At 34.7% G+C, this 27,609-nt stretch overlaps 1 protein-coding gene across 7 annotated transcripts in view; it reads left to right on the top strand.

Moving 5' to 3' along the window:
• The window catches only part of Arhgap5 (Rho GTPase activating protein 5), a 73,065-nt gene that overhangs the window by 34,136 nt on the left and 11,320 nt on the right, over nucleotides 1-27,609 (top strand). For 4 of the 7 annotated variants that reach the window (XM_074068195.1, XM_074068194.1, XM_074068193.1 and 1 more), the window contains exons 3-4: nucleotides 1,971-2,115; nucleotides 24,766-24,843. In XM_074068195.1, the coding sequence (XP_073924296.1) occupies nucleotides 1,971-2,115; nucleotides 24,766-24,843 (223 nt within the window). Of the gene's footprint in view, nucleotides 1-1,970; nucleotides 2,116-4,299; nucleotides 4,382-24,765; nucleotides 24,844-27,609 lie in introns of all 7 variants that reach the window. The other 3 variants (XM_074068198.1, XM_074068197.1, XM_074068196.1) reach the window with 3 other exon arrangements.

Genomic DNA, 27,609 nt, shown 5'->3' with positions numbered 1-27,609 from the left:
GCCCTATATATTTATGGATCTTGGAAGATATTTACTGAGCATAAACCAGAGAATCTCTCCCTTATTTTGTTTCCCTATCTTAATCCTCTAAATTTAGTTTTTAGGGATACCTAAGTAAGGTGTAGACTTCACTTTTTCTTCTCCAACTGCAAGGGTAGGGATAGAATGATTTCAGTCATCCAAGAATTTAGATTGGCTCCTGATGGTCAGTATGAACAACATTTCTTACAAGTTGATTGTAACAGTTAAGAATAGCTAGCTAGCTTACTTTTCTTAGAACTTTGTGGTGGTGTATACTGTTAATAAGATCTCTATCTCTTCATTCCTGTTGCTACCACCATACTCTAGGCATTGGTAGTTTGATTAATCTACCCAAGTGTAATGTCTTTGGTAACTGTGTTCTCTTTAAGCAACAGCAACAACAACAAAATCTTTACCTCAGATTTCATTTTTCCAATCAAATAATAATGCGGCTGGTAGTTTGCAGGTTGCAGAACACCTAGTGCTCCCAAGAAAAAGAAAGAACTCAGCCACTTTGTCCCTACCTCAGCTTTGAAGTTATAGTCTCTTCATTTCTACTTCCTTGCACATGGTTTTATTTTGATGGTGGTGATAGTGGAGAGATCATTTAAGGAATAAGGATCCAGACCATTCAACTAGGTGGGTTAGGTTTTGAGCCAGACCAAACACTCCAATACCCTGTTGACAATATTCCAAACACCTGTTTATGTTGTGTGTAGTCTGTATATACCACACTTGTATATAATCACAAAAGAGTGTTAGTGTATGAGGATTTAGAAGTTGGATTTCATGAGCTCTTGGCAGTTTGCTGAGTGGAATAACCTGAAGTTGAAAGAACTTAAGTGATCAAGATATCCAGAGACTTGGAAGAATATCAAGGAATCCATACAAAGAAAAGACTTCTCCAGAGAGAATGGGAAGCTAAAATGATGACTGTTCTTAGGCATTGGACCTGTGCTTGTGCTCTCTTGCTCTCCTTTCCACTTTAATTAGAAGTTATGTTTTTGTTCTATTTGTAAATCAGTATGATACTTATGACCAATATAGAATAGATTTGTGATTTATGCCAAAGAAAATAAACATTTATAGATAAAAAAGAACCAAGGCTGTCAGTAAAAGTGCTATAACATGCTTTGAATTTCTGAAAACTTATCTTCCTATACTTCAGGGATTCTCAGTTGAGTGTGCACAGTAAAATCATCTGTGGAGATACTTGGTACACTTTACTCCTGAAAGACTGAGTCAGAGTCTCCTCAACAGTTTGATTCCAGCCAATACTTCTTGAGTTTTTGAGATGTTCACTCAATAGTTAAGAATCTATTTTTCTCCCTAGTGCTAGATTAAAATTAAAATGTGAAAATTCTTAGTTAATTTTGTTGTTTTTTATTATGAAAATGTTTTGTACATTTCTTTTGACTATTATCTTCACATTTAAGAAATAGCAAGAAAGTGGAAAAATAGGGAAAATGGTGGTACTAAAAATTTATGGAATTCTGTAGTCTCTTCGTATAAACAGTCATCAGTAATTTGTTCTTAAAAATGTAGGTTTAAGCAAAGACCTTTTGGATCTACCTCAAAGGCCAAATAAAATTAACAGAACACATGTGAACTAAATTGGGCATTGATTGTTCCTAGTTTGTCCTTCATGTTGGCATTGAAAAATGATGTTTTCTAATCTCTCCCTATCTTTGCAGTCTGTACCTGTCCAGTCTTATTATTTTCCAAAGAGAACATTTCTTCTAGTCAGTTATTTTTTTCTGCTCACTTTTGTGTCTTCATTGCTAAAATGCGTTCTAGCAGAATTTAATAAGACCCATATTGATGGATATTTAGATTGGATGTATCTTTTTAAATGTTTCTTTTTATCCAAAGTTTCTATTTACATTGCTTGATGGTATTTTGAAGGACACTAATATTAATAGTTTTAACTTGAATATGTTTTCTTATAGCAGAAAAAGAAAAAGAACTTCAATCCACCAACACGTAGAAATTGGGAAAGTAATTACTTTGGGATGCCCCTCCAAGATCTGGTTACAGCTGAGAAGCCTATACCACTATTTGTTGAAAAATGTGTGGAATTTATTGAAGATACAGGTAGGATAGAAATATCAACACAAGAGTTTGATTTAAAAATTCACTTTTGATACAGCAACAGTTTGTCAAATGCTTGTGATTTGTTAAAGTTTGAAAGAGATTTATAATTCTTATTACTAGGATTCTCTTGAGTATTCACTCTTAAGTAACCATCTGATATTTGAAAGAAGTTTGCTCTTAACCAGTAATGCTTTTATTGGTCCTTTGTTGAACCTAATAAATGACTAAGTTGAAAGCTAAAATGTTAAACTTACTATATTATACTGCCACATCGTGATTTGAATCAGTAATTTGAAAGTTTTTATTATTTTTTAATCCAATTCTAATTTGTTTTACTTACGGGCTTTTTTTTTTTTCCCTGTTAAAACTTAACAGCCATAGTTAAAGATGTGTAAAAGGCTGCTCATTCTATTTGTGTTCTTACTATTTATTCAGCAGTTCTAGCTGGATGTGATTTATATGCTTTGAGTAATGTTTTCAAGCAATGTGTAGATATCATTATTTTAAAAACAATCTTGGTCTTATGCTTATTTTGCCTAATTAAAAAAAAAAGTGGCCAATCAGATATGGAATAGAGGTAAAAGACCTGGGCATGGCTCAAGTGATATAGCACCTTCCTAGCAATTGCAAGACCCTGAGTTCAACCCCCAGTACCACCAAAAAAAAAAAAAAAGAATTGAAAAAATTTGTTGTGTTTGAGTATATTTAAAATAAACACAGATTAACCATGGAACCTTACTGATTAAATAGACTGCAGATTTTAAATGGTTAAAAACCATGACCAGGTAAGTTTTTGCTGTTCTTTATGTCTTTTTTGATATGTAAGTGTTGTTTTTTAAATAAAATTAGTATACTCATGTCATAGCTAAATAATCATGTACATTTTATATATGGCTTACCCTTTAGATATTAGCTGAGTTCTGTCCATAGTGGTTTATTTGATGAGGAATGGTGACTGTTAGTTTTAATAAGGGATTGAAATGTGGGGAAATACTATTACTCACTAGTATTGCACTTTAAATAGCATATATCTTTTTCCTTCAGCTAGTGAGTTAATTTATAGAGCCTATACTGTATATGCCATTATCGTTTCTTTTTTTTCTTCAACAAATGTTTGAGAAGTGTGTTTTAGGCAAGTTTCTTGTCTGTATTTCTGTTAATCTTTAATAACAGAAGTGCAAATATTTTTATAGTATTAACTTCCTGCTTTGAATTTAAAGAATTCTCATTTTCTGTAGTAATGAAATTAGGCCTTACTGATAAGACTGAGCAATTGGAAAATAATTTTCTTTAGTGATTGAAAAATAAAAAAATAATGATGGATTAGCATTTATTAATATAATGAAGTTTCCCACCATTTATTATTTTAGTTAAGAATTTGCATTTTCATAGGTAATTGATTTTCTTCAAGGAAATGACTTTCAGTTGTAAGATAAAAATGTAATTCTACTCCAATTTTTAACACAACTGGAAATAGTCTAGGTCAACTTATAGGTAATTCATATGTTTAAGTGCTTTGATAGAAATATACGGAGGTACTTAAAAAGACCAAGAATAGAATAGAAGATTAAAGCTAGTTCTTTTGTTGTTGTAGTATATTGCTTGGTTTTATTACTGATTTTAAAGCTGCTTATCAGTTTTAGCACAAATTTTTAGGTGCTTAAGAACGCAATACACATGCTGGATGTAGTAGTGCACACCTGTAATCCTAGCATTGGATAAACTGAGGCAGGAGGATAAAGAGTTGGAGGCCAGCTTGGGCTACATTGCAAGGCTCTGTCTTTAAAAAAAAAAAAAAAGTTTAATTTACAACTCTCAATATGGACTATAGCATAGCCATCTTTAAGGTTCAACTTGTAGTAATGGGAATATATTATACATACCCATTACTTTTAAAATATATTTTGCTTTTTTGTAGATTCTAAGGTACAGTGATACAAGGGACCAATATCCTCATTATAATCAGTTCTCTAGTTCAGAAGGCTACACTTTTGAACAACCTTAAAGAAAATACAGTGGCAGTTTAAAGAATCTGCTTTATTGTAATAATTTACATACAATAAATTCATCTATCATCTATTTTAATTATATAATATGAGGGGTTTGGGGATTTGTTTTTGTTTTGTTTTTTGGTGATAATTTTTTTGTTTTGTTTTGTTAATTGGTGATAATTTTTTTTCTAAGCAGGTACTCTACCACTTAAGCCACGCCTCCAGCCTACAGAATACCTTTATGGCAATGTAACCAAGTCACAATCAAGTTACAGGTGATTTTCATTGCCCCCAAAAGCATCCAGTCTTTCATGATTATGCTTATTTATAATGGACTGGAAGTGTGGCTCCAGTGGTATGGTGCCTGCTCCAGTACTGTCCCCCCCTCAAAAAAAAAAAAAAAACAAGTTTACACATAAAGTGAGCTGTTAGATTTTTTGTTTGGTGGTACTGGGATTTGAACTCAGGATCTTACACTTGCTAGGCAAGCGCTGTACCACTGAGCCTGTCCACCAGCCCTTTGTTTGGAGTGTGTTGAGTATTTTCAAGATAGGGTCTTGGGAACTATTTGCCTGGGCTGGCTTCAAACTGCCATCCTCCTGATCTCTGCCTCTTGAGTAGCAGGTATTATAGGCATGAGCCATTGCCTTCCAGTCTTTTTTGTTGTTGTTTTACATGCTCTTTATCAGGTTGAGAAAGTGCTCTAACATTCCTGGTTCACTGATTTTTTTTTTTTTTTTTTTCTCTCAAATGAGTATTGATTTAGAGCTACAGTTAAGCAAGAAGATCTGACCCATTTCCCTATGTATTAAAGAGTATTTTGAGAATAATTCTCTGCTCTTGGCTTCAGGAACTTTCATATATGTACAGTATTCAACCAGAGATTCCTAGGACTTTTCCACATGTCTCTTTCTTTGTGTATCTTGCCCACTATTTAGTATTATGCCCTACAAATTCTAGCTTTCTCAGCGTTTCTGAACTCCTGTCCCTTCCTCTTCTACTCTGGTAAGACTGTTGTAGTGTATTAAGTTTCTACCTCTCTTTACTAACACATACAACTCTACAGACACTAAGTTGGGCATTCATACAGCCTGCCTTGTTTGTTTTTCCTCATGGATCATAGTTTTGAGCTCCCTGTTCAGTGCCTAAAGAAGTGTTCCCTATAATTTTTTTTTGTGTGTTTTCAGTTTGAACTCAGGGTTTCATGCTTGCTAACACATACAACTCTACAGACACTAAGTTGGGCATTCATACAGCCTGCCTTGTTTGTTTTTCCTCATGGATCATAGTTTTGAGCTCCCTGTTCAGTGCCTAAAGAAGTGTTCCCTATAATTTTTTTTTGTGTGTTTTCAGTTTGAACTCAGGGCTTCATGCTTGCTAGCTACTCTCCAGCTCAATACATTTCAAAAACTTTTTAACTGGAGTTTGAAGTTGGAGCCTCACACTTGCTGGCAAGCATTACAAATTGAGCCATGCTTCCAGCTCTAATTTTTTTTAGTTGTTTACTTCTTGAGAGCAATTTCTATAGCAGTGAATCCTTCATGGTAGAAACTGTGTCTATTTGCTAAGTTCCAGTTAGGAAATGACTTGAAATATTAATGTAAGTTTAATGTAGACAGAAAAAGGTAGTGTGCAAAAAGAATGAGAAGAAGGGAAATGACTTTCAGGAGTTAGGATAATAAACCTGATAGACACAGGGGTGAAAAAAGACTTAAGAATGCCTCTCAGATTGCATATTGGGATGACTTGAAATTCCATTAGTGGAAATAAAAATTATAATACGAAAGCAGATTTGGTAGTTTCATGATGGATGCATAGTTTGGACATGTTAAGTCTTAAGGTGCCTGACTCAGTTGCATATATGACCATGGAGCTCTGGAAAATGTTTTGGTCTTTAGATACTTGCTTTGTTAATGGCCACTGTATGGATACTAATGTTTAATATGTATGTTTGTAGAATTCAGGGTCAATATTTAGAGACAAAAAGTTCATGAAAGAGAGGGGCCCTAAAACACTAAAGAGAAAAAAAATGTAATAAGAAGTGTGGTTATCAGCATTTAATGACTTAGAATGATTTTATTTTATATTTTTGCTTATTAAGGTGAAACTTATATACTTAAAACTAAACATTTTAAAGTGTATAATTCTGTGATGTTTAATGTGTTCATAGCATTGTCTAATTACCACCTTATTGAGTTCCAGAAAATTTTGGTTACCCCAAATAGCTCCTGTACCTTTGAAGAGTTACTTATTACCCCCTTTATCTAGCTCACCAATCTACATTCCATCTGTATGGGTTTACTTATTCTGGATATATCATAGAAATGAAATCATACAACATATGACCTTTAGTTCAGTTTCTTTCACTTAAGCATAATGTCTTTGAGATTCATCTGTGTTGTAGCATATTTCATTCTGTTGACATGTTACATTTTGTCTAATTTGTCATCATTTGGTAGACATTCAGCTTGTTTCCACCTTTTGGCTATTGTTTATTGTCAATAGTCTTGCTGTAAACATTGATATACAAATATTTGTGTATCTGTTTTCTGTTCTTTTGGTACATATCCAAGAGTAGAATGCTGTGTCATAACTTTTTAAGGAATTGTCAACTCTTTTCCACAGTGGATGCACTGATTTACATTTCTATAAGTATTGTATGAAGGCTCACATTTGTCCACATCCTCATGTTAATTCTCACCATCTTATCCCCTTTGATAGGGATTGCATTTAATCTTGTTTTTTTACTTACAGTACAGGCTTTTGAACTCAGGGCCTTGTGCTTACAAAGCAAGTGACATTGGTCTGTCGTTAAGTTCCTGATGTTCTTGTCTGGCTTTAGTATTGGAATCACACTGACTTCATAGAATGAGTTTGGAACTGTTTCCTCCTTTAGAATGGTATTTTAATGACGGTGTTAATCTGGTTTTAAAAGCTGTTATCTGGTTTTAAAAGCAGGCTTCAGAATCTGAGACATGCCTATTTTACAGACTTGGGTTCACTAATTTTCTACATTTTATATTTTTTTTCCAGCCTCCTTTGTTGTCAGCATACCTCCCACTGTTGCTAACCTCATTTTGCTTTTCTAATTTGCAATTTCTGAGTGTCATGAGTCACAGAAACATACGGCCAAGTTAAAGTTGTGCTTTTGCTTAGGTTAAATAGATTCTGTGGAAAAAACTGAGGGGCTTCTCCCATAAAAGACTTAATATATTTTAGTGGCAGGGTGCTGTGACATCTTTTTGACTATGACTGTTCGCAGTTCTTTTTGTTTACATTTTTTTAGTTATGGATGGATTAGGTGATCAGATAACCAAGTTCCAGATAGGTAAGGCATTCCTCTACCAAAATTTTTATTTTTATGTGAATATGGTTGAATCTGGAATGCTCCACTATTACAAATGAATCGTAAAGAAATAGGGATATTTTCTAAAGCCTAGCTATTACTTTTCTGGTAAAAGTGACTTGGAAGAAGAAATGCTAATAGTATTTTGTATATTGGTCTAAATATTGAGTGTTGTTCAAACACATCAATGATAAATGAAATAATTGAGGTGAAATGGATATATGCATCTTTTATTGCTACTTTAAATTAGTTCTTAAAGTCTTTTTATTTAAACTCCTACTTGCTATTTGGAAGAACTACCACTTTTTCCTCACTTTTAATACCTCTTCACTAAAGCATCACTTTTTTTTCCTGCCTGTACTGGGGTTTAAACTCAGAGCTTCATGCTTGCAAGGCATGTTCTCTATCACTTAAGCCATGTGTCCAGCTCTTTGTGCTGTGATAATATTCGAGATGAGGTCTTGCTTTTCACCCAAGCCAACCTGAACCACGATCCTCCTATTTTACATTTCCTGCCATCACTGGTATGACAAGCACATGTCACTGTGCCCAGCTCTTAGTCGAGATGGGGTCTCACAGACTTTGATGCAGGGTGACCTGGAACAGAAATTCTCCCAATCTCAGCCTCCTGTAGCTAGAATTACAGGTATATGTCACTGGAACCTGGCTACATTACTCTCTTGCCTTGTCCTGGATAGTTCTTGATACATTTCTATGGCTCACTCCCTTGCACACCTTCTCAACTCCCACCGTTTTATTCACTTGACAAAACCTCAACTTGGGTTAAACTCTCTGCCTACTATTGTGTTTTGGCCAGAACAATGGGTCATGGCGATAGAGAAACCCATGCATTTTACTCTTAAATACATAACCACAAATCTGAAGTAACAACCTTATATTTCCTATTCCCCTAATTAATGTTTCTTACTCTCAGTAAAGGATTGTTTCTCTCTTTAAAAAAGAAGGAAAATAATCAGTTTTTTCTTTCTTTTCTCAAGAATAATATGTCTGAGCATGTGATTCACCAGTTGTTAATTTTTTGCCACATTTCTTTTCCAACGCTTTTTTGGGATTTGGGAATAAACAATTTTGTTCAGCATGTATCTTTAGAGAGCAAGGACATTCTCTCCATATAACCACAATGTGAATATCATTTCAGGAAATTTAATATAATTCTGTCTAATATACTGTATATTCAGATTCCTTCAGATGCTAACTTTTTGCTTGGTCTTATCCTCAAACTGCAATCCTCCCAATCTTTTCCTCCCAAGCAGCTGGGATTACAGATGTGAACCAACCCACCCAGATTTATGTATAACATTTCTTGTTATGCTTCTTTAATCTAGAACAGTTTCTTGCTTGTGTCTGTGTTTTCATGTCACTTTCTTAAAAACTTTTTTTAATCAGTTCTTTTGCATAATATTCCTAAATTTTATGTGGCTAATGCACTGCCTTATGCAAGTTAAACATTTTTGAGTGGAATTTTATATAGGTCTGAAATTTTACATAGGACTGAAGTATCCTCAGGCTGTCATATTAGGAAGCACATGATGTTAGTTATTAAAGGACTTTTTTTTAAGTTTGATTTTAATAACCTTAACACACTGTCAAATAAGTATTGAAAGTTGCAGTCATACACATCTGAATTTAACAGAAGTGTGACCTGTTTTATCTATTCTTGTTCTAGTACAGAGTAATTATAAATGAACCATTGAAGCATTTCTTCAGATTGTTTTTAATATGCCTGTGTCTAACAACATATTCCTTGAGGTTTCCAAATGTATTAATTTTACCGTTTTACTTTGAAGCTTATTTTTATCTTTATTAACAATGTTGACTTAAAGAAGTATCTTGTTTAACTGGTCAGAAAGCTAGTATTCTGTTTTACTCTACATCAAGTAGCCTATAGTCTGAGATTAAGAAATTTCTAGCTGCTAAAACTGTCTACACATAATTGATCCTTAATGCTTTTAAAAAGTAGGCTTCATTTTGTAAGCTACAATTAGCATTATTATTTTTTCCTTCAAATATAATGAGTAAGTGAGCATTGCAAAAATTCAGAGAATGCAGCAGGGCGCCAGTGGCTCACGCCTGTAATCCTAGCTACTCAAAAGGCAGAGATCAAGAGGAACATGGTTCAAAATCAGCCTGGCAAATAGTTTGCGAGACCCTATCTCGAAAACTCTTCCCAAAAATAGTGCTGGTGGAGTGGCTCAAAGTGAAGGCTTTGATTTCAAGCCCCAGTACCAGAAAAAAAAAAAAAAATCAGAATGGATTTGTGTGTTGCTATGGATTAAGTCCCCCAAAAGATCCATGTGTTAGAAGATTGGTGGTAAGGACCTTTTAAGAGATGAGGTCTTGTGGGAAGTCCACAGGACAATTGGAGGCATGGGATTAAAATAGTTGTTGAAAGTAGGTGGTTTTAAAAGCTAGAGCCTGGATCCACCCTGTTCCCTCTGACTTCTGCCTGTTGAGATAAAGCTTCCTCCCGTGGGAGGATATGATATGATACAGCTTAGAGGTCATTCAGGGACCAAAACAAGCCTCTGTATAAAGTTAAGGTGCTTCAGGTTTTTCATTATAGTAAGGAAAAGCTAACTAGTAAATTTGTGCTATAGGGACTTTTCATAATTTAAATTTATATCAAATGAGAACTTGCATTATTCTGGCATTAATTTGCAATATTACAAAAACATGGGCTTTGAATAGTTTTACATATTGTGATAGCAGTGGGTAATAAAGGTGATACAGACTACTAGATGTTTTGTGGTTATGATAAAGAAAGCTATAATCAGGAGAAAGCTACTTCAGATTCTTTTTTTTGTGTGTGTGTGATTTGAACTCTGACTTGTGCTTGCTAGGCAATTGAGCCACACCCCCATTCCAAATGCTTTGTTTCAGATTTAGGTAGAGCCATATGGAATTGCTATTTTTCTAGTGGATAATTAAACAATGTACACCTATAGCACCTTTTTTGTTAGTGATGAAATTCCTGTAGGAATAGGAATGTTGAGCAAGGCTGAAGAAACACTCTAGCCTTTACCCTTTTAATCCCTCGTGTGAAATACTACTATTTGAAAATATAATCAGGCTTACTGAATGCTTACTATTTGCACAGTAAATCTTCATTGTGCTTTAAAATAAGTGTATTGTTTATAATTTTTATACCTCAATGGACTATATGAAGGTACTACCTGCATTTTACAGAGGACGAAACTGAGGCCTGAAGAAATTATGTAACTTGTCTGAAGTCACACATTTAAGTTCTAGCTCAGAATCTACTTACCGTTACTGCTTAACGGTTAATATTTGATTTTTAAGGAAAGCAAGTACTGTTTCATTGTAACAGAATAGAAAATACAGATTAGTTAATAAAGAGTAGATCTGAAAATCACCTATGATTTCGTGATAAGTTTTTCTATGGATTTACGCAATACATAGTACACATTTAAGTATACATAGCTTTTTCAAAATGGGGAACTAAACTCTCTGTAATATTTTTAATACATAAGCAACTTTCCATGTGACAAGGTACTAGTCTTTGGAATTACTTTTTATGGCTTACCCATCACATTCTAATATGTTGATAATCACAGTTTATTCAGCGATACCCTAATTCTGAGCATGAGTGTTCAAATATTCAATATTTTTTTCTCTCTTCTGATGTTAACTGGGAATTGAACTCAGAGCCTCATGCCAAGTGCTGAGGGTCTGTTAGTTTGTTTTTGATAGGGTCTTGAATTTTTGTCTGGACCAGTCTCAGATCACGATCCTTCCACTTCCAGTTCTGGAGTGGCTGGGATTATAGATGTATGCCACTGCACTGGTCTTGTTTTTGAGAAAGGGCCTCGAACCTCAATCCTCCTCTCTCCACATCCTGAGTAACTGGAATTACAGATGTGTACCATGATGTCCAGTGCTAAACATTCAATATACTTGGTGTATATATTCCCAGAAAAATGTGTAGACATAAAATTGGTATTCCCAGCCCCAATGGTAGAAAACTTCCAGAAAGGAGAAACTTACCCATATAAAACTAATTATGAATTGAATGAGATAAGTGACCCTTGCTTGCCTGTGTCCTGGAGGAAGCACTTCATTGTTTTGTCTCTTAAGTCTTCTTGTTATTTTAAAAATGGAACAGAAATGATGCATGTAATATTTACCTTGTGAAATTTTATTACATGTAATGAAAGTAACAGTGAAAGCTGCTGTTATTGGAAAGCTGCTTGTTATTTCTCAGTCATTATCAACTTTGTAGTAACAGGTTTTTAGTTCGGTAAACTAAAGTTTAAATAATTTACATATTCTCCCCTACCCCACAGCCTTTTTAAAAACCTTGCTTTTGAGAAAAGAAAATTCTGCCTTTACTTTTACTATAAAATGTTAACACTTTTGTGCCTGAAATGTCAAGTACTGCTAAAAATTCTTCTATTCATTGTTACTTTTCCCTATCAACTTTTTAGCATGTGGAAAACCTCAGTTCACTTCAAAGTAAAATTCCATTACTAATACATAACTAAAAACAGCAAAAACATTTACTGCAGCCATTATTCTTATTATCAGAATAGTTGGCCTGTTGAATTATGTGCAATATGATACTGTGTATGTCTTCTACCATATATGCATATTTTAATACACAGCATATAGTGGGCATTTGAGTAAGAAACATTAAATCCTGTTTTAAATAAAAACATAATAAATCTCCATGTTCATTTCTCTTTGGCTTCTACTTAAGTACATTTTTAAGTAGTTTGAGTAATTTATAACCATCTCATTTATGTGTATCTGATTTATATTTGCTCTGGGGCGTGGGCTACCACATTTATAAGAGTGACTCTCAGATATTTCTTACACCTCAAGATTTTACTGTCTTCCTAAGTGCCTACTGAATATTTCTAATTAGATTCGATGTCTTGGACTTAACAAGATTGCAGTGCCTAAGAAGATTACACCTTCCCCCGAACTACTTCATTTTGATTTTCCTTTTTTTCTGGTAATGCCAATATTCTTGAAGTTGCCCAGACTTCAAATATTTTATTAACCTGGTTTTTCACCCATGTGCCGACGTACAACTAATTGCTAGTTTTTGCCCATTCTTAACAACTTTTGTCTTACGTTGGATTTTACAGCTATTGCCACACTAAGATCTATTGCATCCCATTTGTATAGTTCCTTCAGATCTAGTTGTCTCCTCATTCGCAAATGTGTCATCTACTTTAAAGTATTGAGTGCATAGAAAGAAAATGCCTAAATTCTGTAACATAAGACTTGAGGCTTTCTTCATCAAGTATTTAGGTTGCAAATCACCGAAACCCAATTGCAAAAAGTACATTCACCCACCTGCAAAGAAAACGAAACCAAACTCAGTTAATGTCTTAGCTAGAACACAGTCTGTATTCTCTTCTTTATTTCTCTGTGTCATTCTTTTCTACCCCAGAATTTGTCTGTTCACAGATTTTAGATTTTTAGGTCTAAATTTTAAGCACATACTGAGTCTGTCCAGACATCCTTGAATCCAAGTTCCAAATTTCCAGAGGGAGAATTTGAAGAATAAATCATAGTCACCATATTCCCAAATAAATAAAGAATTAAAAAAATTTTTTAATTACTGAATAATGCAGAATATGTCTTAATGTTTAAATGTACACCACATTGGGCAGTTCTCTTACAATACAGTGTTTACTTAATGCTGTCATTTACCTCCCTCTGTGGTCCTTATATTAAACAATAAGACATGTTTCCAATTCAGGATTTAGCTTAAATTTCTATAATTATTCTTTGTGTGCTCCCCCGCCACCGCCAGGGCTTTTAAATCTTCCAGGTAAAATTCATGTAACATAAAATTCAGTATTTCAAAGTATGCACTTTAGTGGCATTTAGTGCATTCACAGTTTTGTAGAACTGTCACCTCTGTTTAGTTCCAAGCTTTCCCTTCCCCATTAGGAAGTCATTTCTCATTCACTCCTTTCACAGTCCTGCAAATACCAGTCTCTTTTCTGATTGTGACTTCATATTTTGGATATTTCATATGCTGAAATCACAAAATCTGACAATATATGTCAGGCTCTTATTTTGCATATTTTTGTGATTCATCTTTAACATCTATCATACTTTATTCCTTTCTGTGTAGTATGGCTATACCACATTTTGTTTGTCCATATTTATTCATTAATGGGTCGTTGGGCCATTTCTACTTTTTAACTGCTATGAATAGTGCTGCTATGAACATTTATATGGATTTGTTTTAAGTACCTGTTTTGAGTTCTAAAGGATATGGGGGCTGGGAGTGTGGCTCAAGTGGTAGAGCACCTGTCTATAAAGTGCCAGGCCCTGAGTTCCTACCCTAGCACCACCAAAAAAGAAGAAAAAAAGAGCATACTTTGTTTTCAGATATTTTAAGTTTATTTAGTGACCTTAACATCTTAACTTTTTGACAATCATATTTTAATTAAATTCAACTTGATTTTTAAAGTAAACAAAACTGCTCCTTTATCTCTGTTTCTGTCCCTTTGTGTTGTCAGAAATTACATCTTTATACATTGTATGTTTGCTAACAAAAGTTTGTAATTATTTTATGCGTTTTTCATTTAAATCATATAGCAAAAAGTTACACTGCAAAGTTGAAATAGTACTACTGGCTTATATACTTAACTTTTTCTTTTTTCTTTTGGTTTGTTCTTTGCTTTATTTCTAAATTTTTTTTTATTGGGTTCAAGTTACTGTCTACTCTATTTCAGCTTAAATAACACCCTGTGTTATTTATTACAGGACATGTGTAATATTGAACTCTAAATCTTTGTTACTCTGACAGTGTCTTAATTTCTCCCTCATTTTTGAAGAATAGTTTTGCCGAAAAAGAATTTGTGGTAAATTTTTTTTAATTACACCACCTTAAGTTTATCATACTACTGCCTTCTAACTTCCATGGTTTCTGAAAATAAAGATGCTGTTAATGTTATTGGAGATTCTTTGTGACAGTGCTATTTCTCATTTCTTCATTCTTTCCTCTTTCTGCTTCTCAGAATAGATACTCTCAACCATTGATTCTTTCTCAACTCTCACATTGATTCTTTCCTCTTGGCTGTCTACTTCAGATATTCATTTTCTTTAGTGAATTTTCCATTTCACTTATACTTTTCAGCTCCCAAATTTCTTTGAAACCTATTTTATAATTTCTTTGTCTTTATTGATGTTCTGTATTCATTGAGTCCTCTTTCTCCTGATTTCCTTTAGCTCTTTGTTCTTGGTTTCCTTTAACTCTTTGAGAATTTCTTTAAACTGTTGATTTAAAGTCTTTGTCTAGTAAGTGCAATGGCTAGGCTTCCTAATGGACAAATTTTATTAATTTCTGTTTTTCTTATTATGAGCCATACTTTCTTATTTGTTTGCATGCCTCTTAATTTTTGATGAAAATAAGTTGCTTTGAATATTTTAATATTGCAACTCTGGAAATCACATTCTTTGTCTTAAGCTGGCTTTGCTTTTGCTGTTTGTTGGTTATTTTGTTTGCTTGTATAGTGACTTCTCAAAACCATTCCTATAACTGTATTCTTTGTCACTTTTTGCCACCAAAGTTTGTGTTCCATTAGCTTATTGTTTTCATAATTTCATTAAATTCCTGGTACAAAAGGAAGTCCCAAAGAAGAAAGGCAAGTTTTTGCGCTCTTCCTTTGCACTCTGTAGGAGCCACCCAATCAGTTGAAATCCACAACTACAATTCTTTCTGAATAGGTCCTTATTGCTTCTTCTGGTGCTTGGCAATCTGTGCCCACAGTACAGGCAATCCTCATGGTTGTCACCAATCTAGGATTATAAGATGGTAGGGTATGTAAAGCTTCCTTCTTCACAAAGTCTTCCTCTGACTGTATGGGTTTTTTAAAACTAGATTTCAGAGTCTATAAAAGTTAATTCTAGCCTTTTTGGCAGTTCATTAGTTTGTTCTGTGTAGGGACTGAACTGTAGAATCCTCTTTAACCATATTTGATGATGTCATTTCCCATGAATGTACCTATCTGGCATTATTTGCATATCTTGTTTTTTCACTCTGTGATCTGTTTTATGACAATTATTTCAACCATAAGATAATGTACAACAGGCACTGAAACCCTAGGCTATGTTTTAAATTCCATACATCTGTGGATATATGGTTCCAAGGAGACCACCAACTGAGGTAAATCCACAAATGCTCAGGATGCATAGCATTTAAACCCAACTGTTGATGATGTGGCACTGACTGAGAACTTGTCTTCATCAACTAAGCTTCATAATGTGCCTACTGGAATCTTTTTTTTTTTTTTAACTGCATTTGGTTAAAATGCCCTGTAAAAAATCCACAGATAAGGCAGACTTAGCATATAATATGTACAGGTCAATGACTTTTCTAATAAAAGGAAAAAATGATGATATTTGGTTAAAAGGTAATGTTTTAATATTTCAAATATTTATGTTTAATTTTGGAATATCCGGATATATTTTTTTTATTCATTCATGTTTGCATACATTGTTTCAGCCATTTCTCCCCCCTGCCCCCTCCCCTCCATCTCCCTGTTACTCCCTTGCTTCCAGGCAGAACCTGTTCTGCCCTCTTCTCCAATTTTGTTGAAGAGAAGACATAAGCAATAATAAGAAAGATGTAGTGTTTTTGCTAGTTTGAGATAAGATAGCTATACAGAGAGATTCCTAGCATTGCTTCCATGCATATGTGTATTACAACCTGAATTGATTCATCTCTACCAGACCTCTTCATTATTTCCTAGTTACCTTCCTGTAGTGACCTCTGTCATTTTAAGGTTGCTATATTAGCTTCTCTACAGTGGACACATCAAATACTTGAAAGTTTTGGGTTTCCTACCTTTCCCTATTCCTCCTGTGTGTATTCTCAGCTCAGTGTGTGACCCATGTCCAATAATATTACTGCATTTGTTTTAGGTCTAAAGTCCGCTTATGAGGGAGAACATACGATTTTTGGCCTTCTGAGCCTGGCCTTTACAATGTTGAGGTACTTTCCTTCTATTCCTAGTTTTCTTAGAGCTTTTAACATGAAGTGGTATTGTATCTTATCAAAGGGTTTTTCTGCATCTATTGAGATGACCAAGTGGTTTTTGTCTTTGCTTTTATTAATGTGCTGTATTATATTTATAGATTTGCATATGTTGAACCACCCCTGCATCCCTGGGATGAAGCCAATTTGGTCATGGTGAATGATCTTTCTGATATATTGTTGGATTAAATTTGCCATTATTTTGTTGAAGATTTTTGCATTGATGTTCATTAAAGAGATTGGCCTATATTTCTCCTTTTTGGATGTGTCTTTGTCTGGTTTTGGGATGAGTGTAATACTGGCTTCATAGAATGAGAGTTGGAATTAGTTCTTCTTTAAAGGTCTGATAGAATTCAGCAGAGAATCCATCAGGTCCTAGACTTTTCTTTTTTTGGGAGACTCTTATTGCTGCTTCAGTTTCATTTGATGTTAATAGATCTATTTAGGTAGTTAATATCCTTTTAGTTCTATTTTGAATGGTCATAAGTATCTAGAGATGTGTCCATTTCTTCAAGGTTTTCAAATTTATTGGAATATAAATTCTCAAAGTAGTCTGATTCCCTGGATTTCAGTGGTGTTTATTATATCCCCTTTTGCATTTCTGATTTTACTGATTTGGGTTTTTCTCTTCTGATTTGAGTTAGATTTGCCAGGGGTCTGTCAATCTTGTTTATTTTTTTCAAAGAACCAGCTTTTTGTTTCATTGATTCTTTGTATGGTTTTTTTGGTCTCTATTTCATTAATTTTGGCCCTTATTTTTATTATTTCTGTCCTTCTGCTTGTTTTGGGTTTTGCTTGTTCTTGTTTTTCTAGAAGTTCGAGATGTAACATTAGGTCATTAATTTGAGATCTTTCTGTCCCTTTAATATATGCACACATGGCTATATATAAACTTTCCTCTTAAGACTGCCTTTGCTGTGTCCCATAGGTTCTGGCAGGATGTGTTTTCATTTTCATTGACTTCCAGGAACCCTTTAAATTCCTCTTTTATTTCATTGATGACCCACTGATCCATTGAGCAATGTGTTGTTCAGCTTCCAATTTGCGTATTTTCTGCTGCTGTTTTTGTTGTTGAGTTCTAGTTTTAATGCAATGTGATCAGATAGAATGCATGGGATTATTTCTATTTTCTTATATTTGCTGAGACTTGCTTTGTACCCTAAGATCTGATCAATTTTGGAGAAAGTTCCATGGGCTGCTGAGAAGAATGTATATTGTGTGGATGTTGGATGAAATATGCTATAGATATCAGCTAGGTCCATTTGATTTGTAGTGTGATTTAGTTCTAGAATTTCTTTATTGATTTTTGTTTGGATGACCTATCTATTGGTGATGGGGGTGGTATTAAATCTCCCACTAACACCACTGTATTGGAGCCTGTATGTGCTTTTAAGTCTTAAAATATGTTTGATGAAATTGGGTGCACTGAGATTGTGTGCATATAGGTTAATTGTTATTTCCTTTTGATGTATTTCCCCTTTTCTTAGTATGGAGTGTCTTTCTTTTATCTCATTTGATCAATGTAAGTTTGAAGTCTACTTTGTCTAAGATAAGTATTGCTACTCCTGCCTGTTTTGGGGGACCATTGGCTTGGTAAATCTTCTTCCAGCCTTTCACCCTAATCCAGTGTTTGTTTCTGCCATGAGATGGGTCTCCTGTAAACAACAGATTATTGGATCTTCCTTTTTAATCCGGTTTGGCAAACAGTGTCTTTTGATGGGGGAGTTGAGTCCCTTGACATTCAGTGTTAATATTGATAGGTATGTGGTGATTCCTGCCATTTAGTTGTTTTTGTTGTTTTAAGGATTCAAGTGTGTGTAGCCAAATCAATGCTACTCTCTGATTACTTGTCTTTTCTTCTCCTGTGGTTTTATGCCTCCCATCCCCTCATGGTTTTGTTCGCTTTCATTTTTGGTGTGCAGAATTCCTTGGAGAATCTTTTGTAGTGATGGTTTAGTGATCATCCATTGTTTTAGTTTCTGCTTATGGTGGAAGACTTTTATTTCTTCATCTATTTCGAATGATAATTTTGCTGGGTAGAGTATCCTAGGGTTGAAGTTATTTTCATTCAGTGTCCGGAATACCTCACTTCATGCCCTTCTTACTTTTAAGGTTTCTGTTGAGAAATCTGTGATTTTTGTGGGTTTATCTTTATATATTTACTTGTTTTTTCTCTCTTACAGCCTGCAATATTATTCCTCTGTTCTCTTTGCTGCTTGTTTTAATGATAATATGTCGTGGGGAAGTTCTGTTTTGGTCAAGTCTTGTTTGGTGTTCTGTAGGCTTCCTGTACCTGAATGGACATAACTTTCTCTAGATTTGGGAAATTTTCTGTTGTTATTTTATTGAATATATTATGAATCCCTTTTGCTTGGACCTCTTCTTCAATGCCCATGATTGTCAGGTTTGGTCTTTTGATGGAGTCGGTGAATTCTTGCATATTCCTTTTGCAGGTCTTGAGTTATTTGACTAACAGTTCTTCAGTTTTTCCTTTAATTTCTATTTTATCTTTGAGTTCTGAGATTCCGTCTTCTGCTTGTTCTAGTCTGCTAGAGTGGCCTTCCACTATGTTTTGTGTTTCTGTTTGATTCTTTTTTTTTCTGAGGTTTTCCATATCATGGGTCACTTCCTTTTTAATATTTTCTTTTTTTAATCTTTAATTCACTTATCTCTCTATTTGTAATGTTCTCTGTTTCATGTAGGTTTAGGGCTCCTATGACTTCATTCATTTGTTTCTATGTCTTCTTGTATTTTTTATTTATGGTGTCTTGAAATTTCTTGTACATTTTGGTTAACCATGTCTAGCATAATCTCCATGAAATTCTCAGTGATTACTTGCAGGATTTCTTTTTCGAGGGTATTTTTGTGGATATCGCTGGGTTCCTTGGTGACATTTATCTTTATTTTGTTGGAGTCTAGAACTGGGTGTCTTTTTTCTTCATTTCCCTCTGAATCCTGTATTAAATTATTTTTGGGGGGGGGGAGTGGTTTCCGTAACTTTTGTTTCTTCTTCCCCTTGCTACACTTGGTACTGTACAACTATGTTCTTGATAGGTTAGTTTGTGGTTTTAGTCACCTGATTTCTTTCCCTTGATTTAATTTTTGTTTTGCAGCTGTCTTGGGTTTTTAGCTAGGTTGGTGTGCTATTTCTGTCCCTTGTCTGGGTGTAATTCAGTAATAACTAATTCACAGGTTTAATACCTGACCAGTAGTTTGTATGTTATATAGGAGACTCCCAGTGGTAATATCTATCTATAAGCAGTGGAGTTGGGGGGTTAACGTTTGTAAGGCTAGCTATAGAAATTTGGGGAGTTGGATAGGGTGGCACTAAAGGGGAGGTGGGAAGTGGGGTGGGTGAGTGGGGGAAGCAGTGTGGGGCTGCTGGTTTTTGTGGTCCTTGTGTGTGTTTGAATGTATTTCTGTTGTTGTAGTAGAGGGTGCTTGTGTTAGGGGATTGCAGAGTTTAGGGGTTGTGTAAACTTGGGAGGCCAGTGGGTGATGAGTGTGTAGGAGGGAGGGGTGGTCTGGTGACTCTGGAGGGTGGGAGGGGAAAGTGAGGGCTGGGAGAGAGAGTGGGTGAGAAGGGGCAGAATGAGTTGTTTGAGAGGGGAACAATGGATTTTAGCACATGAGAAGGAGGGAGAGTGAAGGGAGTGAGAGTAGCGATGAGAAGATGATGGTAAAGTTGATAGTATAGAAAGAAAAAAACAGATAATAGGAATAGAAATAAAAATAGAAAACTCACAATAAGAAAACAAACAAAAAACCCTAAAGAAATCAATGGGAAAAAAACAAAGAAACAAACAAGAAAAAGAAAAATAGGAACAATAGAATTTTAGTCTTAGTTTAAGTTCTGGAGTTACTCCTCTGGCATCCAGTCCTGGTATTGGCGTATAAGCAGAAGCTCTGTTGTGGTCTCACCAGGTTATTGGCTTGTGAGTACTGGTTTGTTCTGTCTACCAGTTAAATTGAAATTGTGAGGTGAGGTAGCTTTGCCTTATTATGCAGAGTGGTCAGAGATCCTGATTTCCTCAGCTGATGGCTGTGTTACCCTTCAGCTGCAGCTGCTTGGGCAGCTCCTCTCCCAGTGAGGTATGGCAGTTCAGGTTCAAGTGGTCAGCTCTGTAGTCCACTAGATGCCCTGCTTTTCTCTGTGCTTGTTTACTGGGATTTCTGTGCTGCGGGCTTGTTTCTTTGCCCAGCCTCCTTTCTCTGGGGCAGGGTCAGTGTTCGTCAACCTCCCCTGCTGTCAGTGTGTTACGATGGTTTGCTGTTTTTCAATTTTGCAGAGCAGTTTGACTTTGGGTGCTGGTCACTGGTCCAGGAGATGAGCTCCATTATCCTCTATCTGCCCTGCTTCAGGGAGTGACTTAGCTGCCTGCTCTCAGCCTGCCTGCCTTTCCAGGGCTTGTTTTACTACTGATAGTTGGTGCTGAGATTAGTTCCTTGCCCCTTCCCCTTTCTCTGGTGCATTTTCAGTGTTCCTTCCCTCTCTGCTGTTGTGCTAGATTACAGTTCACTATTTGTTACTCAGTGTTTTTTTGGAGGTAGGGGGGTCAGTCTGCCCAGGGGCTGTGCTGGTTTATCCCGGGGTGGGGGGGAGGCGGGGGAATTCGCAAGATGCGTGGCACTCACCTGTTTGGTCTGCCAAATGTCTTGGAGGCAGGTTTGGAGCCCAGGGCAGCAGCTGAGGTGGTGGTGGCAGCCCTCAAGTTTTCTCAGTGTAATGTGCTGTGGGGAAGCTTTCCACAGGCTAGGGGTTTAGGGTGTCGAAGGTTTGATTCTGGTTGGTGCTTTATTTCCTCTAAGTGTGGCTCCAACATCTCAGGAAGGCTTTGGAGTTATGGAGCTCATGATACCTGCTTTGGTACCCTAGTCACCATCTTGGATTCTCTCCAGATAGATTTTTAACCCATTAGTTGGATGTGTAGGATAAAAACTTGGTAATTTAAACTTGAGTAGAACTTGAATAATTCATATCTAGATAATTGAGGGGTTTTTTTTTTGCATTTTCATATGTCAGTCATTGAGTAGGAAGACTATTTTAATTTGTCTGAATAAGCAGCTTATACTATTAATTTAGCAAGTACCTACTAATCATTTATACTAACGGTTTCTCAAGGTCGGCATTATTGGTATGTGATGTTAGCAGCATCTCTGGTCTACTAGATGACAGTAGCTCTCATTCCAGTTTTGACATCCAAAAATGTCTCTAGGCATTGCCACATGTTCCCTGAAATGTAATGTTCCCCAGCTCAGAACCACTGCACCTCATGAAAGACCCTGAGGATGGAAAGACACTGCTAATACTTTTAAGCCATTTACTGCTGAGTAGTGGAATATGTTCTTCTATAGTACAGTGTAGAAAGTACTAAGTAGTAGTAAGTACAGACAAAATGCTTTGGGAGTTCCAAGAAAGAACTCCTTCAATTAGGAGTAGCAGGGAAGGTATCAGTGAAGAACAGATGTTTTTACCAAGGGCTAAGAGAAGAACTAATTTTACAGAAGAATTCATTCACAAAGGCAAAACAAATGTTATCTAGAGTACAATAAGATATAGTTCATTTTATAGGTGGCATACATAAGTAATGTAAGGGAAAAGATATAATGGAACTAGATCTCAGAAAACAGTTGGGAGGGCTGGTGGAGTGACTCATGGTAAGAGCAAATGGATCTGTGAACTGCCTAGTTTGGAACCAATAAAATGTTTGGATTTATGGCAACTCTCAGATAAGGAACTAAATATAAAATTGAGTAACTTTCTTTTTTTAGCCAGAAAAATCATTTAATCAAAATTTTAAAAAAAATGGCCATCTTAACTTTACATTCATACAGCTTTTAGTTTATAAAGAAATTTCATAAACACAAACACTATCTCATTTGAAAGACAAAATGGGAGATTGACAAGAGATTTTTAAAAACAAACAAAAAGAAGTAACTTTTTAAAGAAAACTTACTAATATAATTTCATGATTACAGAAAAGTTGCACAGAACTAATACAAAGGTTTTCATTTACTTTGCCTCATTTGGTTCTCTTCTGTATATATATATATATATATATATATATATATATATATATATGTGCATATTTCACCCTGAACTATTTGAGAGTACATTTGAGGAAGCATCAAACCTTTTTTCCCTAAATGCATACCCCCCTCCAAGAATAAGAATATTCTCATACAAAACCCACAGTAATCAACCATGAAAATAACACAGACCTATTATCTAACCCAAAGTGTATATTTAGATTTTTATCATAAGATACCTTATCTTCTAAGGCTTTTTCTCTTTCTTTTTTTTTTTTTTTTGCAGTACTAGGGTTTGAATTCAGGATCTCATGCTTGCTAGGTAGGCACTCTGCTAACCTTTTTTTTAATGTAAAGTATTTTTGAGATAGGGTCTTGTGAACTATTTCCTCAGGCTAGCCTGGAACCTCAGTCCACCTGGTCTCTGTCTCCTCAGTAGCTAGGATTATAGGCACGGGGCACTGGCACCTAGCCAGGCTTTTTCTTAATGGAAATAGGGGAGACAGTTCAGGATCTAATAGAGGTGTATTGCACTCACTGATAGTCTTCTTTAACTTTAATTTGAAAGAGGTTCTCAGTCTTTTATCTTTTTTGACCGTGATAGTTTTCAACAATATAAGCTAGTCATTTAGTAATATGTCTCTCAATTTGGGTTTGTCTGTTGTTTCATTATTGCATTTGAATTAGACATTTTGTCTGAAATTCTACAAAAGTGATATTTTGTCCTTTTAAGTAAGTGCATCATATCCAATAATTGTCCTGGTATAGGTGATGTTATATTTTGACATTTGGTGGTGTCTGCTAGACTTCTTCATAAGTTAAACTCAGTAACTTTTTTGTAGGGATATAATTTGAAATTATTGAATTTTCAGTGATTAGCTTTAGGCTCCACTGATTTTTTTAAATCTTTATTATTTCCCCTATGTGGTTTGATTAGCATTTTGTTACTTTTCTTTTTTTCTATTTTGAGCTTTTCTTTTTCATTTTTTTATATTAATAAGGACTGGTGTGTTTTATTTTCATTGATATATAATCCATTAGTGTCCTTACATACTTTGGAATTCAGATTGACCCAGTCTCATCTTCTTCATGATTTCTCTGTTTTGGCCCCATAATCCTTTAAACTAAGCATTTCCTTATTCTCTGGCATAAGACATACCAGACTTGATTATGCTTTTCCTGATCCAGTCTTGGAATTAGCCTTCTCTCCAAAGAGCTCTGATTTGTTTTGGTGGACAATGGTTTTAAAAACCAAAATTGTTGCATCTTTTGTGCCTTTTCTGTAGGAAAAGCCAGGAAATAGATATATGTGTGTACATTTTCATGCATATATACATGTCTCTATTTTGATATTAAAAGCCATGAGTTTTAAGCTAATGTCTTCAATTCGAAACAATACATTTTAGTTTCAATCTTATTTTTGTATTAGTGTCCCTTCTCCAATAATGAGAAACTTTGCTCCTATTATCTTCAATGTATTTATTCATTTGTTCAAGTCTAGAACACAATGTATACAGTTCTTTTCATTTTTAAGGGCTAATTATATAATTAAGTGAAGTGCACCAAACTTACAGGTAGGTGCATTTCAACAAAGGCATATACCTATTCAATCTATGTACACCTGTTGAGATACAGACTGTTTTCCTTACTCTTTGAGTCCTTTCCTAACTAATCTTCCAACCATGAGAAACAACTTCTTTTTGGATTTTTTTCCCTACTGTGCATAAATATTGCCTGCATTAGAACATCATATAAATAGAATCACTCTATGTATTTCTGTATGTTTGATTTCTTTACATATCCAAATATCTGAGATTAATTCATATTAGCTGTTTGGTTGAGGGGGTTTTTGTGTTTTGTGTGTGTGTGTGTGTGTGTTATGCATATAGAGTGTTCAAGGTTTTGAGATGCATTTATTGGGAATAATAGGGAAAAATTATCTCATGTTTGGATTTGGATTGTTTAAATGTTTTCAAGTAGGAAATAGTCCAATAAGAACTTGCTTTAAAATGCTCAAAAATATTTTATTTCTAAAAATATTTTATCATTGCAAAAAGCTTTGAACTCCTTAAGAAATGTTTAAGTACCAACAAAGAAAATATTTTATCATTTTGGTAAGCTGATAAAGATGTAAGATTAAGTGCATCCTTTATGGTATGTGAGTTTATAGAGTTCAGTGCATTCTTTACTATGGACATACATGTATTTATGAAAACATACATATTTCTTCATTCTCTTAGGATTGTGTACGGAAGGACTCTACCGTGTGAGTGGAAACAAAACTGATCAAGATAACATTCAAAAGCAGTTTGATCAAGGTAAAAAGATAATTATGTAAAGTAAAATCATTGTTTTATTGTTTTCCTTATTAGAATTTCATGGTTTGAAGGTTTATTTTTATTTACAACTTCCTGAGGGTATGGATATTGAGAGGAGAGAGTTCCAAAGTGGAATTAGAAATATTAAATATAATGGATGCCACAGTAAAGGTACAAGAGAGCTAGGAAAAATCTATTGTCCTTACACTAGCAAGAACATTACTGATTACTTTAGCGCCTTTTGTTATTAAGGAGCTAGGTACTAGGGAATTATAACAGGAAGTTGGAACTATGAAACTTAAAATACATTTAGAATAGAAGACAATTAGGAGCTGTTGGGTCAAGAAAGTACAGTATTATGTGTAGGTAAGTGTGAAGACAGAAGAGGTGCCAAGAAAGGAGGTACTGAAAAAGAAGGCACTCAGTATTAAAACAGAGGCTATGATAGGTCTAGAAGGAATAGAATGGAGCTGTATTTATAGGTTTTTGTTTTAGAAATAATGAGAATCTATTTCACATCTTGAAACTGCAGAGAATAGTATAAAATAAACATTTTTTTGAGGTAGGATAAAGATACATGATGGCCCATGTGTTCTGTTTCTTCCCATGTTTCATACTCTTAACTCAATAAACTATATCACACATAAAAGACTGACGACTATATAAATGCATCATCAGAATTAGAAAAGCAGTAAATTGACTTAGGATGGATTGCCATCTTTGTATATCAAAGATAGTGCTATGAAAAACTGTGTTTTTTTCTTACGATATTGGATAACTATCCATTAGGAGTAAAAACAGAGCTGAATTCCCTTCTCATGGGTAAATTCCATATGTAATCAAAGATTTACATGTGAAAAAATGGAAATCAAAAGTACTAGATATTTTTATAGTCTTGGAATAGGAAAGTCTGAAATTTGACATGAAACCTAGAAAACAAGAACCAAAATAAACTGGAGTACCTAAAAATGTAAATACTGTATGAGAATGTAGATAAAACATAAAATCAGGAGACAAACTAATCTTGAGGGGGTATAAAATGCCTTTACTAAATTAAGCAATTTATATCAGAGAAAACCACCAATAAATATTTGAGAAATATGATCAGCCATCAGAATAAAAAAGTGTTGGTGGGATAAAGGAAAGTAGGTGTCTTGTACACTGTTGGTTGTGGGTGTCTTTTGAGAGACAGTTTGTGAATATATGTTAAAATTCAGGTGGCTTTGTTAGAGAAATTCTACTTAAAGAATTCATGTTACAGAAGCCGTTGTATAAGCAGACAAAGGGCATTTACTGCAGCATTGTTTATAATTATAAAACAGAAGGTAGGAGAACCACACATTTGTCTACAAGTGTTGAATACTTGGTAGCCATGTAAAGTATCCGTTTGTTTTATAGAGTGGCAAAGTATCAGTTGAGTGATAGGTGTGTACAACTAAGCTATGTGTCCAAAGAGTAGTCTACTAGCCATTTTTTCAAAATACTACATTAGAGACACTATTTACTTTATAATACCAAATTGGTAGAATTTCACTTCCACAAATGAAGACAAGGGTGGTAGTTAATACCAAGGCTCTTGGGTTCAACTCTGTGGTTATGTCTTCTAGTCTTGCCACTTTCTTTGTGCTCCAGGCTGCTTAATTTTTCTAAATCTCAATTTCTTCATCTCTGCCATGGAGGTGATAAGAGTAAATGTGAGGATCATTAATGAGATAATGCATATGAAGAATTTTCTGTTCCAGACAACCATATTAAATGTTGAAAGAATTATGAAAGGAATGTAGTCTAAGGAAATAAGCTTTAATACATAAAAGTGCTTATCAAATGCATTTTCATAATATTTTTCAATGAAATACACTTAAATGTTCACTAGTAAAATACTATAAATTGGTCAATCTGGGGAAATACTTTGTACCATTAAAATTGTTTATGTAGAAAAGAATGTTAATTGGTGATTCTGGGTTAAGGATGTATGTGATTTGTTGGAAATTATTCTTGTTAACTTTTTTGCAAGTTTTAAATTGTATTACACTTGAATGTTGCCCAGCAAAGACAAAATGTTTAACCTTGCTTGTGAAGTTTTAATAACTTCAGATATTGCCTAAAGATGTATTCAAATATAGAAAGTATAAATGGGTGATTTAAAAAAAATTATCAAAAAGGGCTGAAAGGAAATGGTACTATATAAAGTATAAGTAAGCACTGATTGTCTCTAGGTGAGAGTGATTTGTTTTTTCTTTTTCTGGTCTTTATTTTTACATTAAGTGATTTGTTAATATCAACCCTTGATATACACTCTTAGTATGCTCCATTCTTGTTTTTGTTTTGCAGTATTGGGGTTTGAACTCAGGACCTCATGCTTGCTAGGAAGGGGCTCCATTACTTGAGCCACTCTGCCAGCTCAGTTTTTGTGTTAAGTATTTCAAGACAGAGTCTGGAGAACTGTGTACCCTGGCTGGCTTTTAACCATGATCCTCCTGACCTTTGCCTTCTAAGTAGTTAGGATTACAGGCTTGAGACACTGGCGCCCGGCCTCCATTCTTGCTTTTTAAGTCAGTCCTTCACTCATAAGATAATTATTTAAATTTAAGCTCTTTCATCTAAAAATTTTCACTATCTTTTGTCATTCTAGTTCCTTAAAACCGCTGTTTAAATAGCCTATGTAAACTGAGGGAATTAAAAGATAGGTATTAATAAAGTTCTTCAGTACACTAATAAGCCTAATAATAATTTGTATCATTAACAAAAATGCTTTTTGCTTGGCTG

This window comes from Castor canadensis, chromosome 3 (genome assembly GCF_047511655.1).
Source record: "Castor canadensis chromosome 3, mCasCan1.hap1v2, whole genome shotgun sequence".
NCBI classification, from domain to species: domain Eukaryota; kingdom Metazoa; phylum Chordata; class Mammalia; order Rodentia; family Castoridae; genus Castor; species Castor canadensis.
Note: the sequence above shows the minus strand (reverse complement) of the source record. Positions and strands in the feature narration are given on the sequence as shown.